At 30.7% G+C, this 15,931-nt stretch overlaps 1 protein-coding gene across 2 annotated transcripts; it reads left to right on the plus strand.

The window, feature by feature from the left end:
- Window positions 1-5,115: 5,115 nt before the first annotated feature.
- LOC143071236 (insulin gene enhancer protein ISL-2B-like) lies at window positions 5,116-10,579 on the plus strand. Of its 2 annotated transcripts, XR_012976828.1 has the most exons (7): window positions 5,117-5,269; window positions 5,386-5,575; window positions 5,932-6,242; window positions 7,670-7,950; window positions 9,291-9,467; window positions 9,991-10,281; window positions 10,515-10,579. XR_012976828.1 is itself a non-coding variant. In XM_076245421.1 (6 exons), exons 1-6 carry the CDS (start codon window positions 5,224-5,226, stop codon window positions 10,207-10,209), a joined length of 1,224 nt encoding a protein of 407 aa, XP_076101536.1. In that variant the 5' UTR covers window positions 5,116-5,223; the 3' UTR covers window positions 10,210-10,284. The 2 variants fall into 2 exon arrangements, 1 of the variants encoding a protein (XP_076101536.1); XM_076245421.1 differs by lacking the exon at window positions 10,515-10,579 and having other exon boundaries at window positions 5,116-5,269; window positions 9,991-10,284.
- The last annotated feature ends 5,352 nt before the right edge of the window (window positions 10,580-15,931 follow it).

The raw sequence follows: 15,931 nt of genomic DNA on the forward strand, positions 1-15,931 counted from the left end.
CTTAAAAAGTATATTTATTTATATTTGGAACAATACACAAAAAAATAGAGAGGTAGAGATAGACGGATAGGTGTGATGCAAGACAAATTATTATAGATAACATATAGAACAACAGATATTTTACAAGGACAATGAAATGATATTGTAAATTTTTGCAATGAGATGATATTAAAAAGATACAATTTTATCATTACTAATAACAAAATGATTCGTTCACTGTTTTATTTAGTTATCTTTGCAAATAAAGAATATAAATTAAAAGATCAAAAATTTAAAACAAAAAAGCAAAATATACAGAAATAGAAAATATTCTTATATATATATAGTTTTGGTAATATAAACATGCATTTCATACACAGAGCTCCCTGTGGGAGTGTTTTTTTTTAAAGATTTTATTAGGTTTGTGAATATGTCGTACATTTCAAAATTGTGGAAATCACTGAGGAGCAAGTAGGAGACACTAAACTGCATTTCTACTGATAAGTAAAAGCACACAAATACTGAACACCGAGGAAAACTCAAAACGAAAAGTCCCTTATCAAAAAGCAAAATAAAAAGTTCAAACACATCAAACGAATGGACAACTGTCATATTCCTTATATTACTTAGTACAGGCATTTTCTTATGTTGAATTTATACAAAATGATTATATCGATGATATTTCTTGTTTAACAATATAACGATCGGGTAATTTTTGTCAACAAACCTGGAAAGTTTATCGGCCTGCGATCAACAACCACTGAATGAAATAGAATCTGTCGATAGTACCTTATATATAGATATATAATAAATATTAACGTGCATGCAAGACTTAGGTTAGAATATATACATGCATTGGTTGAATGATTTCAATAACATTGAAATTTCAATAAACTCGTTTTATATGACCCTATCTATATCTTTATTTTTTTTGTAACCAAAAATAAGTTTGGTTTTATTTTAATTTCTTAATATGCATTGCACGTGCGAACCGGGTTGCAGTCTGTTTGTGAAATACTTTTGTAATTATTGACAATAAATAAGAACAAAACATTGTTCCGCTTGCAAGAAAGAGTTAGAAATCAGTTATAAGAAACTTAATTTTACATTTCCGATTAGCTTAATGTAAATCTTGTTGACCATGATTTAAATATGAGCAACAGTAGTCTACGGATGTTCAAATTTCAAACTGATTTAGAAGACACAAAAAATCCTAGCAACACACAAAAATTGAGAGAATCGAAACTCCAAGAGGATCTAGCCCGAGTGACAATACATTGTGTGCACCAATAGTCAGTATTGTCAACAAATCATAATAGTGTCTCAGAGTAAAGCGGTCGCTCTGTATATGATAGTATTAAAGAGGATGTGTTTACTGAAATGAAAGTGTGAAATTCATGAGCCGACGCGGTAAGGACATATAGAATCATATTCATAGCAGCTAAGAGAATAATATTGAATGGCGTACTGAAGTTACCTGATGGCTCAGGTAATCGCGACAATGATTTGTCACGTACGAAGATTACATTTGGGCCTTGGAATGGGTGTTCCAAAGTATTTTTTATATATTCTATTTAAACGATATATAGTGTTGTCTCCCTTTTCGTGTTGATCTACAAACTGACATTTTTGTTTATATTTTTATGCCCCAGTAGAGGGGCATTATGTTTTCTGGTCTGTGCGTCCGTTCGTTCGTTCGTCCGTTTGTTCGTTCGTTCGTTCGTTCGTCCGTCTGTCCCGCTTCAGGTTAAAGTTTTTGGTCGAGGTAGTTTTTGATGAAGTTGAAGTCCAATCGACTTCAAACTTGGTACACATGTTCCCTATGATATGATCTTTCTAATTTTAATGCCAAATTAGAGATTTTACCCCAATTTCACGGTCCACTGAACATAGAAAATGATAGTGCGAGTGGGGCATTCGTGTACTGAGGACACATTCTTGTTTTTAGTATATTACAAGTAAAGTACTTATACATCCCGTCATTGTGTTATTGTTTTATGAAAATATTTTTATTCTTGTCTTTCACTTTGGCTATTGTGCTTTATCTATATACCTTTTAGTGTTTCTTTGATACATATGACGATGTTCTGTACTTATACATCCCGTCATTGTTTGTTTTTTTTTTTTTTTTTTTTGTGCTATTGTAAAATTTTGTATTCTTGTCTTTCATTTTTGCAAATGTGCAATGTCTATATGCCGTTTTGTGCTTCTTTGCTACAATCTGTTTGTTTTTTATTTAAGAATTGAATGCTTCTTTTTGTAAATTTATTGGGGTGCAAAAGCGTTGACCGAAATACATTTTGTATGAAGCGCGGAAGCGATTCATTCTAAAAATGTGCGCACGGTCAACGCTTTTACAACACTATAAAGTTACAAAAAGAAGCATTCAATACTTATAATTACATTTTTTAGCTATGATCATGAAAACACGAATTTTATATATTTTTTTTAATTTAATTCACATGTGCACTTTATTGTTGGACCACGTGTTATCATGAATGAAAAATTGTATTGAGCAATGCAACTGCTTACGGAATAACACGTGATGTGCAGTTAGCCAATTAGAATAAAGTATTATAATGAAACATACATCTAATGTAATTATAGGGATTAAGATTAGAACACAATGTTGAATGCTGTACCCAGATTTTTGACATTTTTACCTATTATAAAATAAAATTGAGAATGGAGATAGGAAATGTGTCAAAGACAAAAACCCGACCAAAGAGCAGAAAACATCTAATTGCCACCAATTGGTTTTCAAAACAGGGAAATCCCGCACCCGGAGGCGTGCTTCAGCTGGCCGCTAAACAAAATATGCACTAGTTTAGTGAAAATCACGTCATACTAAACTCCGAAATATTAAAGAAACTAAAATTAAAAATCATACAAGACCAACAAAGGCTAGAGGCTCCTGACTTGTGACAGGCGCAAGAATGCGTCGGGATAAAACATGGTTTGAGATCTCAATTCTTCACCTATACATCTAGCTAATGTAGAAAAAATAAACACACATCAATACGCACAGTAAAACTCAGTTCAAAAGACGTCCGAATCAGGTGTAAGAATAGGTAACAAAAGAACATAACAAAATGACAATGATACATAAATTAACAAAGGACTACAAGCAGTTACTGAAATGTCAGCTTCAAACTTCAATTAAACTGATTGAAAGATTATGTCTTCATCATATAAAAATCAAGCACAATCCCTCCCGATAGGGGTTTAATATCATACCATCATAAGATATATGAGAAGAACATAACCCATATCATGCCAACAACTGGTTTAAAAATAGATTGTTTATTCATTTGGTGTGTTTGAGCTTTTGATTTTGCCATTTAATCAGATACTTTCGTTTTTGAATTTTCCTCGGAGTTCAGTATTATTTTATGATTTTACTTTTTACTTTACAACATATTTTCATGATAAAGTAAATAAGACAACAGCAGTATACCGCGCTGTTAAAAAGTCATAAATCGATTGAGAGAAAACGTATCCGGGTTACAAACAAAAACCGAGGAAAACGTATCGACTATAATAGAAAAACAACGGAACAACGGAAACACTAAAGTGCTAAAAAAACGCCAACATACAAACATACATAGATAAAGGCAACAGTAGTATACCGCTGTTCGAAATTCATTAATCGATTGGAAAACGAACTATTTGATAACAATTATCATATTCCTGGCTTTGTATATAACGTTTTAAGAAAAATGGTTGACTGAACCTGGTTTTATGGCTAGCCAAACCTCCTGCTTATATGACAATGGTAAAAATATCGCTAAATGCAAACACAACGTGACAGCAATACAGCACAAACAAACAGAAGAACACTCAGCACAGATAAACGTACAAATAAATAAGACAATAGTATTTACAGCATATAAACCGCTGAATAACAACGAACATATTCTGAAACAGGATATCACAAACAGCGAGTTTTAAAACATGACTAGATATGTATTGCTATATGCATTTATGAAAATATATGGTCTACCGTCTATGTTTTTTGGAGGAGACGGTATTTGTTGCAGTCGGAGTTTTTTTGTGAATCAATTTGAAGTCGTTATTAAGTATTTGTATATGTTCTTACGCATATACAACAAATTTCCGAACTCAGTTAAAATACTACTAAAACCTTTTTAAAAAATCTTTATAAATAACAATACACCCTCACAGATTCCATCTTCATAATTTACTGTATTAGAAAAGGCATTTTTGATTCAACCCCTTTGTTCACTGACTATATAGCCCTGTTTTTCAGACGAAAAAAATATGCACATTTATCAGATTGATCATTCATTGGTGTTTACTTCACATCCACTGGTCAAAACATAAGATTTTGAAATACAAAAATCCCATAACAGAATAGCATATAGCAAGCTGAACTTAATCATTTGATATATGTCCTATGCAAAATCAACAAAATATACCTTTTGTTGCATTTTAATTTTAAGATGGGGAAATAAGAGTTATAAAGTGCTTTATCGAGATGTTTCAATATATACAACCAATGCAATCTGTGGTTTGTTAGATTATGCCACAACACACTTGCCATGAAGTTAAAGCAAGTAACACAATTACGAAAGTGTTTATAAGTTTAACTTTCTTAAATCTTCTATGCACGAATTTAGAAACTTTTCAGACGCTAAGGACGACACACCTTCATGCAACGTTGACTTTAAGTGCAATTAGCTACAGTACTCTTTTAATATTTTTAGTCCTTGACTTAATTTTTTTTTTTATTTGTGCGTTTCTTATAAAGGTAAATCCTACAAACCGCTTGGATCGCTCTAAATATTTATAGAGCATTCTTTTCGTTTTATTTTTTTTATTCTTTAGGATATTTTAGAATATGATATTCCATTTGCATACAAAACTAAGCATTCATAGACAAATAGTAACTTAGCATAGAAAGATATTATGCGACAAGAAAGAAAACGAAATAGTTATAAAGTTTAAACGAGGTTGTCTTTCTTAGTCTTCATTAAAAACTACACTTCTTCTTTACATCAACATAAATACTGATACGCCCCTTGTCAAATCGACCAGTTGTGTATACTGATTGCAACTAGTACAGGAGCCAATCAAAACAGAGATGACAAAGTAGGATTTCTTGTGGTAATCATTCAAACCGATATATCATAGATAAGGCGTTATTTTCTCGTTTTAAAGGTTGTTTTGTCTATTTATTTACAAAACAAGTAATTAAAATACTTTTCATTTTAAGTATTCAAAATGACAGCGGATGCAGCAGCACAACAGCCACAATCTATCGGCAACAGTAAGTTTGATATACCAATTTATTATAATATTGGATACATACAAGTAAGATGAAATATATATACTCATTGCGTTTAACAAAAAATAAAAATATTTATTTTCATTTTTACCTTTTAGCAAATAGGAAAATTTCAATCTGTGTTGGTTGCGGCTCCCAAATTCATGACCAGTTTATCTTGAAAGTGGCACCGGATTTAGAGTGGCATGCATCTTGTCTAAAATGTGTGGATTGTAGTCAGTATTTGGATGAAACTTGTACGTGTTTTGTGAGAGATGGGAAGACATACTGTCGTAAAGACTACGCAAGGCAAGTAATTTTATAAATATCTAATATTTAATATAGAAATAATGACTGAATAAAAAATACAGAAGATTTTATTTCAATTAAAACCATTTAATTTTATAGTCCCGGAATTATGAATTTTATTGGTTTATTTTATTATTTTCAATTATAGTGTAATTGATGCTTTAAATGTGAAAATAGAATAAATTTACGAAAATCCTTGAACTTTTTTAATATACTATTCATTTAACTATAATAATGTATGATAAAGAATTGAATTAACTACATATTCATGAAGCTATTTATTAAGACTATGTCTTTGAGGAAATTGTTGTGTAAAGCATTAAACAAACAATAACATAAACCAAATTTATATTTAGGTTGTTTGGTGCCAAATGTTCTAAATGCAACAAAGCTTGTAGTAGAAATGACTTCGTTATGAGAGCAAAGGATAATCTGTATCATATAGACTGTTTTCACTGTGTTGCTTGTCATCGCCAGCTTATTCCTGGGGATGAATTTGCCCTCAAAGACAACGAATTGTTTTGCAAAGAAGACCATGAAGTTAGTGATATTGATATGAATACGGCGTTAGAAGTGGAAGATATCAAATTAGAAGCGGAGGAACACACAGTGAAAACCAGTGAAAATGTGAAAGAAAAAAGAGAAAACGGTGTTCATAAAAATAAAGGTACAAGTAAAACAAATATACTTGGAAAAAAGTGCATAACCATCTAAATATTTAAATAACAACAAGTAAAACAATTTAAACGCGACAAATATGAATGTCTGATTACTGTACGAACATGACAGGGACATTTATAGACTTGAATGCCAGTAATATTTTGACGTTCATTGCTTCACCGTTGTATATTGTATAAAAACGCGTTATTTATGATCATTAGTTCAAATAATTTAAAATTTGTAACATGATTTTTTAACCGTTTAATTAGTTACAAATATTAAAGTTTTAATTTTTTGTACTTTGCTGTAAAACTTTTTATACTTTCGTTTTTTAAGATATGATGTATTCGGTTACAAGGAAAGCTAATGAGAAATACTTTTTTTATTGTCGTCTTCGATGCATTAACGTAAATTCGGTATTAATGTAATTTATCCAACAGATTTCTTACTTCACATGAAATTATATTTTAGACTTTTTTAAACCTTATTTTCTATTTATATTAAAATTGAGAATTTGTTGTTATATGAACAAACATAATATTCTATTTAAAATCGGGAACCATGGGGAATTTTGTATAAATCATGACTAAACTATCAGTTTTATTTGGGTTTTTTATATTTATAATTCAACAAATATGAGAAGTAATTTGTCTTTTTAACGCTAGCAAAATGACAATTAAAATCAATGGTAAAATCCCAATAATGAGTTTTTGATGTTTATCTCCTGATGTTTAAATGTTAGAGTTGTTGATATCACTGTACAGAATTCGAAATAGAAATCGATGAAAATGATAATCAATAATGGTTATTTGTTTTCACTCCAGTAAACGCCGACAGTTTTTATAAAATTACAGATTTAAGTGGGACATAGCTATTAATATGATAAATAAAATCAAATCTAAAATTCTGTTTCATGCATATTTTGTTTTAACTGAGTGTTTACGGGTGACTGTAACAATTTTTGTAAATAATTAAAACAATTAAATAGTGGAATCCTATAAAAATGATCAAAGGTGGCATCTCCAAGGACATTTAGATTGATGAAAAGCTATAAAATAACAATCTGCATTAAAATGTATCTTAATTTCTATTAATTCATTGTTACAAATATAATGCGTATAATCTTAATTTACTTTTGAAAATGTGGATTTAAAATTTACTAAAGTAGAATAAATTTCTATCCATTTTTTGTTATTTATATTTTTGACTGTGAGAGAAATTGTTTTTTCTAGATTAAGCATGTTAAAGTTGGTAAGATACACTTGAAGGAAGAAGTGACTATTTTGAATACTGAAGTAATAAAATATAGAAAACGCTATAACTCTGAGACAACAAAGCTTTGTCTGAGTTTTATTACATAAATGGGTTTGTTTTTTTCGTAATAATAAGGTAATAAATATACACGGATAACTCATGGATTTATATAATTCACAGGAAATAAAGATAAAACTAAAAATGGTGAATCTCGACGAAAATCAGATCAAAAGCCGACACGTGGACGAACTGTACTCAATGAAAAACAGCTTCACACTTTATGCACCTGGTATAATGCCAACCCACGGCCAGATGCTTTAATGAAGGAACAACTTGTTGAAATGACAAATTTGAGTCCTCGTGTGATCAGAGTTTGGTTCCAAAACAAACGCTGTAAGGACAACAAACGAAGCATTCTGTCCAAACAACAACAACAACAACAGCAGCAACAACAAGAAAAGGTACAAAATTTTGTTTGGTTAAGAAAATTATTGATCTATAGGACCAACACGTGGATATGTGATTGAATTTCAACAAAACAAACATACATTCAAATTAGATGTGCACACACTCATGTTAGAATTGCACACACTGACAGTTATATAATATTAAGCAAATATCAGGAACAGAGATACACAAACCAAAAAAAAAATTAAAAATAGACATTTATACACTGACTATAAAAAGTCACTGTTTAAAAAAGGCACTGATAAACAAATATGGGCTTAAAGTGAATAGTAAGTGAATGAGATTATATGTGTCGAAAGGGTGCTGTAGATCTGAAGTTATATAATTTGCATATGTAGCTCTTGGTTAAATGACAAAACTGTTAATAATGGGTTCTGAAAAAAGGTGGATATGAGGGCTCCATATGGCAAGTAGACAAGTCTTCACTAGGTCAATATCACGAATCGGTTCGTAAAACTTGCAAATGGATTATTTCAGTTGTTCTTTATAAACCTGTTGAAACAATTTAACCTTGACCATGAATCGTAGACCTCATTTTAGTCGAAAAAAAGATAAACATAGACCCTCTTGAGTTTTGAAGTATGTGTGATATGAATATAAAAATATGAAAAGATGGCATGATTCAACTCTCCATGGCACTAGAGAAATCACATAGAAGTTACAACTATTAAGTCACCATACGGCCTTCACCATTGAGCAAAAAACATACCGCCATCACAGGGATGATTTGTATGTACTCGCAACGATTGAGAAAGTCAAATTGATAAGAATTAATAAAATAGTTTGCTGAATGTTTTATTTCTTTTCTGTTGTGCACTCTAATATCGATTGGCATACAAACGGAAAACCATAAAACTGAATATATATATTTATCCTTTGGTCTTTATGGATAGCGGTACTTATGTTGTCTTCATTTATAACAGTGGTTATCAAACCACATCTCCTTTTTCCTATACATTTATGTTGTCGAGTAAAACGTCCAGTCTTTCGATAATGTAGAAATTGGCCTATATGGTAAAGTCTGGTTCCTTTTAACAAAGTAGAACTTTCTCGCTACCTTTGAAAAAAAAGAGTTTTCTGCATTTATACCATTTTTATAGAAGAAAAATTTGTTATGAGAAGAAACATTGTTATGAGAAGGTTTCAATGATCTTTCAATTGTTATGAGAAGGTTTCAATGATCTTTCAATTTAGAAACTGGTAATTGTACAGTAAAGAAAGGGGGAAAATGTTATATCACCAAAAAAATATTTTATTGACATCTTTAATTTTCGAGAATCCACATCTGATTTACATCGCTTGTAGATTGACAGTTGATTCGCTCTCTTTTCAGAATGCCAGATTTTGTGGTCCATTACAAGGAATACCAATGGTGGCGTCAAGTCCGGTAAAACATGAAAATCATATACCAATGAACCCAATAGAAGTGCAGAGTTATCAACAGAAATGGCAACCATTCAATACTTACAGAATCAAAAATCAGATGGATGAGGCTCCTCTTCAACAACTCGTAAGTGTAATATGTCAGCTTACAAAATCGACATATTATTTAGATACATATAATTTTGCTTATATTAATTCAATTCTTAAAACTAAAAGACCTCATTAAATAACTAAAAAACCAGCAAGTAGAAGCTTAAGTTCATTTTCAATTTTTGTTAAATGTGGATATAATTTCACTGATGAATATCATGATGGTTTTATCAATAGGACAGAAAATCACAATATATAGAATGATATTAAGGAAACTTTCAATCAACGCAAAGGTTTAAATCAAAGGCAATTGTGATTTGCAATACCCTGCATTAACGACTCATTAACAGAAACATATGGTATTGAATGCAATCGTTATTGAATAAATGTTACCTGTTCATTAATGAATCGAAATTCACCTCAAGTACAAAATATGCTCTTATTACTGGTATTTTGCACATTGAAACAATACAAATACAGGTATGCATTAGTTATTATTGATAAATATTTAACGGCATATGCCATCAGCTGTTGATTGTAATGCTGTTTCCGGTTTTCAGATGAATTCTTTTGACAATATGGAATCTGACAATTCGTCTTCGTTTCACCCTAATGGAACCGGATACAGTGACGGATATGTGTGGAACCATCCTGATTATGACAGTAATACTCAGTTTTCTGATTCTGACTATAACCACGAGTCCAGAATGTCGTCCAGTCCATATGGCCGGGAATATAGCATCGAATCCAGAATGTCGTCTAGTCCATTAAGTCAATGAGTTTGTGTGCCTTGAATGTACCTACTGGGCGGTAGGATGGATCCAAAGACAGAGCTGTAGGAGGGAACTTCGGTATGTTTTATACTATACTAAAAAGCTAGGATCTAACTACATTTAGTCACATCTCTCTTATTTATTTTTTTCATTTTTAATATTTTTAGCCCTAAGTTATACATGTATCTATTTTATTAAGTAAATTATATAAGTGAGATTCGAAATGCTCAAAACACGATTGAATTTCAAAAAAAAATAGGAGAAAATAGGTAAAACTCACAAATAAATGCAATTTTGTTTTACGTTTTCAGATTGATACTTCTTGTTGGTTATGATTATATGGCAAAATGGTGGAAGTAATTGGTACTATAGGAAGGTGAGTTTCAGGAGATAAGTTTAGTGATAATGTATCTTGAATGAAATTCCTTAAATGACATAAATGTTACGTTTAAACAACACTTTTTTAGTAATTTGGGCAACTAATATCAAACTACAGACACAAAGCCAAAATCAAGTGTGTAGTTGACTTGTTTGACATCTATTATATTAAAAATACGACAATTGGAAGACATTTGAAGTGACAAAAAAGTTTTTGGTCATATCTTTTTAGGGCTTGCTATATGCTTATGGCAGCTTTCTATGAGGATGGTAGTTCTAACATTTTAATAATACATGTTCTTTTACCGTTGACTCGACAACTTCATATTCATATATTATGTAAATAAAATTGAAATAACGCTACAGTAACTTGTAAATTTCAAAACCCGTGTTAGCTTGGTATTTGTAATTTTAAGAGTTCTTTTTAGCGATACTATTCCATATTGCCTGCTAAAGGACGTTGTTATTTGCCCTGTTATACCGGTATCAAGAGTTAAGGTGGTATGGGTGTCTTCCTCCATCTTGGATTGTAAAAAACAGAGAATCAAAGGTCCAGATTTTCCATCAAGTTAGCAAAATTTGATGCAGGAATGCAGATGTTTAATGTACATTTTCATTTAAAAGTACCAATTTATAAGAATATAACTTCTAAATATTGATATTTTTGCAAATGTTAATTATTTTTTGGTTGTTTTTATTTTTTTTTTTAAATTGGCATTTTAAGGGGAGGTAACTCTAAAAAAGTGCATTTTCTGAAGGATTCTGTATGGAATTTTCCTATTTTGTATTTTAGCCGGAAAAAACGTACGGTGAACCTATCTTTTCTTTTGATATTCTCAAAGCAGTGTCTGAAAGCTATCTTTTCCTGAAGTATTTAACTATTCTATCATTTTGTTTAGTTTCTAATCACAAAATGGTGTTTTTTCCTGTATAATCCATACAAAATTTGTCATTTTGTCCCGTCCTGTAGCTTGAGAAAATGCGCGGTGACCTATCATTTTTATAATATTTTTCAACATGTATCAATAGATACAACGTTTTGGCAAAGTATGAACAAATTCTATCATTTTTATTTAAGACTCCCATACCACCTTAAGTGCTTTTATGTACGGATTCTATTGTACTTTCATTTATGAACCATGTTATTTCACACTGATTGAGATTAAATGGGAAATGATTAAAGTATAGAAAAAACTGTTTATACCAGTTAAATATTCATGATTTATTGATGTTCTTACGTGTATGTGTTTTATATTTACAGATAAAAAAAAACACTGAAGATCGCATCAATGACATTTTGCTCCCTGCATAACTATCAGAAGTGATAATCGTAGATCCATAAAGCTTCAGCATGAAATAATATATCTATGCAAATGACATTGGTACAGTTTATTATATGTTTTTTTATAATAATAAATAACTATGAATATTTTGACTCTTATTTAATGGAAAATCCAAACAAATGATAGATTATCATAAAATGTAATTACTTTCTCGTTTCTGTTTACTGTAAATTCTTAAAACATTATCAAGCAAATAAATTACAGATTAAGTGGTTGTAATGACAAGAGAAAAAAGTAAAAGACAGCAAATAGATAAATTAAAATCGATATCGTACATGTTATATGAAAAAGTTTAGATCAATCTCACATGCAGGACAATATTTTTCTCCTCCTTGGTTTTAGCATTGCAATGAGAATTCCGCTAACACACACACACACACACACACACACTAACAGCTATACCTATTTGAGTTTAAAATAATATTAGTATTGTCATCCTTTGCAATATTTTGAGGAAAAAAGATGAGTTGCATAAATACACCAGCTCCATGCCTCTATAGACATCATCTCCACACCTCTTATACTAAGCTTTCTTTATAGTATTTCAACTCTTCTACAAACCCAACGATGAAAGTCTTTCAACGGTAAAAAGCTTGAGATACAATATTTTACTCTGGTAAAGATATGCAGCAAAATGCAGAAATGCCGTTCATTTATTGTTGTGCTGGATTGAAATTGAAACATCTTCTGAAGGGTAATTTCTCTCATAAACATGGATAATGGCGCTTCTCCTTTTTCTTTTACAAAAAATAAAATTTGCTACTAAACATATTTTAAGAGGGGAAACAGGCTTACAATTAAATACACCAGTCGTGCCTTTATTCACAACCCCAATCTTCAGTGGCGCTTGAATAATAAAAAATGAAAAGTCAAATCTACTACAAGTTTTAAGACCAAAAAGGAATTTAGTATAGTCATACCTAATTTCCTTATGGAACTTGTTTGTTAATGGTAACTAGTATCTTACTGTACAAAAAAGGATTGCCACAACATGACCATAGACATTTCTAACAGTACTATTTCGAAACATTTTATATTGGTGATCGTTTAAGAAATGCTTAATTTAATTTGTTTCCCATACTTTCGGTGAAGTTTGTAACGGTTACTTCACACACATGTGGTGTGCATGCACTAAAAGCGCTCTCTCCTTTCTGCTTTTGTAACAGATTCTAAAAACAGCATTGATGCAAAACTAGATCTCTACTGCAAGAGAAAAGTTTGTAGGGAATATGACGTTTGCAAACACATATGTAGGAGGAGTTTGTCTGGTTATAAAGGCTACGAAGATTGTATTGCACAAAATTAATAATCAATTTGTAAATGTTAATTGAAATGAATTAGAAAACTTCTCAACAAACTTTCAAGCAAACTTATCAAACTTAACTTTAACATGCTTTGGTAGTAAAACTGTATAGATGATGGTGTTATGCCCTATAATACTGCACGCATCCAAATAAAGATATAAGATTCTATCCATTAAATACACGTATCGAAACGATCTTTTCCAGTGATGGAAAGAGATTGGATCTGTTAAAACATGTTGAACAAATGTAACAAAATATGGTTGTGAGGGTTTATTCGTAAAATTGCCGAATAAGATTATACTAGAATGTGGACAACAATAATGGAAATATCACTTATCAATTAGGATTATGAGAATAAAATGCTCAAAAAGGACACAAGAAATCAACTTTCAAATAAAATAATAAGGTTGTTTCTGAAATAAGTTATTATAATAAACATAATCATACCACTTCGTGATGAGGTTGAAAAGAAAATCATTTGTACAGCAAAAATGAATAGAAATTATGGAAAAAGAATTAACTCATCTATCAACAAGATGAGTAGAAAATAATTGAACAATCACAAAAATTACAAAGTGATACCTTTATATTTCATAAGGCATCACTAGAAAAGTTGGTAATACACATTCGTTATTACTTCTTATTACAAAGAAAGGACAGAGCAAACACAATCAAATTAAGAACGTAGCATTTACTCCTATGTCTAAGATCCCGATCCTGTTCCTGTTATGTCTCTACATTTACTCCTATGTCTAAGATCCCGATCCTGTTCCTGTTATGTCTCTACATTTATTCCTATGTCTAAGATCCCGATCCTGTTCCTGTTATGTCTCTACATTTACTCCTATGTCTAAGATCCCGATCCTGTTCCTGTTATGTCTCTACATTTATTCCTATGTCTAAGATCCCGATCCTGTTCCTGTTATGTCTCTACATTTACTCCTATGTCTAAGATCCCGATCCTGTTCCTGTTATGTCTCTACATTTACTCCTATGTCTAAGATCCCGATCCTGTTCCTGTTATGTCTCTACATTTACTCCTATGTCTAAGATCCCGATCCTGTTCCTGTTATGTCTCTACATTTACTCCCACTAAATAGTATCCAGTTTATATGTTGAACTGTGTAATGTTGTCATCAATAAGTGTTTACTTGACTCAGGTTTAAACATTTATCTGTTTTACCGTATTAATTATTGAGCTCGGTTCATATTACTTTTTTTTTTTAATAAAATAAAGAGTAACCTCTAGGAATTTTCTGACCAAACAGTAATCCGTATACAAGTATGCAGACTCTAAATCATATGTAGAATTCATTATTAAAATAGATATGAAAAAGTTTTAAAAAGTGTCCTTATAAAAATAAAGAGATGCGGTATCATTGCCAATGAGGTAACTATCCTTAAAATTTAAAATAAAGTGGATGTCAGCAATTATAGGCAACCGTACGGCTTTCAACAGTGAGAAAACCCAATACCGAACAGTCGGCTATAAAAGACCCGACATGAAAAATATAAAACGATTCAATTAAGAAAACTAACTATCTAATTTCTAACAAAACAATTTACGAAAAACAAAAATGACAAAAATGGCAATATCTAAAGAGTACAACGCACATTTCACCATTATCAATTGGCCAAAACTTCCGCCATAAAGGGTTGGGATTCAACACAAACCACGAGAGAAGGAATATGAAAAATAGGTAAACTAATTCAAAAGTAAAATAACATAAATTTGGAAATGCATGGTATCGGAAGAAAAAAAGAAAAAGACAACCACTGAACTACTTATTTTCTTGATTTGGACAGACATATCTTAACTCTATAGTTGGTTTAGCTTACGATCTCTTCTTTATATTCCTTTAAATGAAAGTTCAATGTTGCTTGTTATTGTGAAGACATGACAAATATTATACGTAATGTTTAACTTGGTTATTATGTATATTTATACATTAGTTCTGATTAGATAATTTTTCTACGAGACGTCACCAAATGAAGTCAACATTATCTAAAATAATCAAAACTTTAAAATTTCAATATTAAAATAATTAGGATTTAAAACATTTGCTTTAGAAATCAACAATAAAAAATGTAGGTTATCAATCCTGTTCCAAGATACATCATATGACGCTAAAAGAAAAAGGTGCTATGAAAAGACAAAATAATTGGCTCTGAAAGGAGATATATATCACAAATTTTACACAACTGATTGTAAAAATTTCAATTCCTAATTTAATGGTACTTTTACGATGAGCAAATGTTTTTAATTCACTTTGCACGAAAATTATATTTCATTTTGTATTCTGTGATAATGTATAAGGTTGTTTTGTGAAATGATAAAATTAAGTTGTACCAGAGCAAGTGTGTCTCCGATATTGTCATCTGTTTCATATCAGCAATACCTCATCATTTCTCCTATTGATCATTAAGATTAATGTAGCCATTTGTTAAATTTATGACAATATTTAAATTTAATAAAGCTCTCGAAATTAGATTATTTCTAAAGAAGACGTTATTTTATGAGAACATCTTAATTATGTTTGTCAGTTAAAACCACAAACAGTCAATTTAGAAAACACACTTGATACTTAATAAAGCTGAAAATATATAAACCAAGGTTTGAGGAACACAACAATAAAATAGATACTTTGCTTAATAGAAATAGAATGTATTTTTAAATTAGTTTGTCTATATGAAAGGTTAAAT

Source organism: Mytilus galloprovincialis, chromosome 4, assembly GCF_965363235.1.
Source record: "Mytilus galloprovincialis chromosome 4, xbMytGall1.hap1.1, whole genome shotgun sequence".
Lineage (NCBI taxonomy): Eukaryota > Metazoa > Mollusca > Bivalvia > Mytilida > Mytilidae > Mytilus > Mytilus galloprovincialis.

Coding starts and splice junctions, on each gene's coding strand:
- LOC143071236 (XM_076245421.1), top strand. CDS start 5,224: ATGACAGCGGATGCAGCAGCACAACAGCCACAATCTATCGGCAACA. Junction 5,270..5,385: donor GCCACAATCTATCGGCAACA/GTAAGTTTGATA, acceptor TTTACCTTTTAG/CAAATAGGAAAATTTCAATC. Junction 9,468..9,990: donor AGGCTCCTCTTCAACAACTC/GTAAGTGTAATA, acceptor TCCGGTTTTCAG/ATGAATTCTTTTGACAATAT.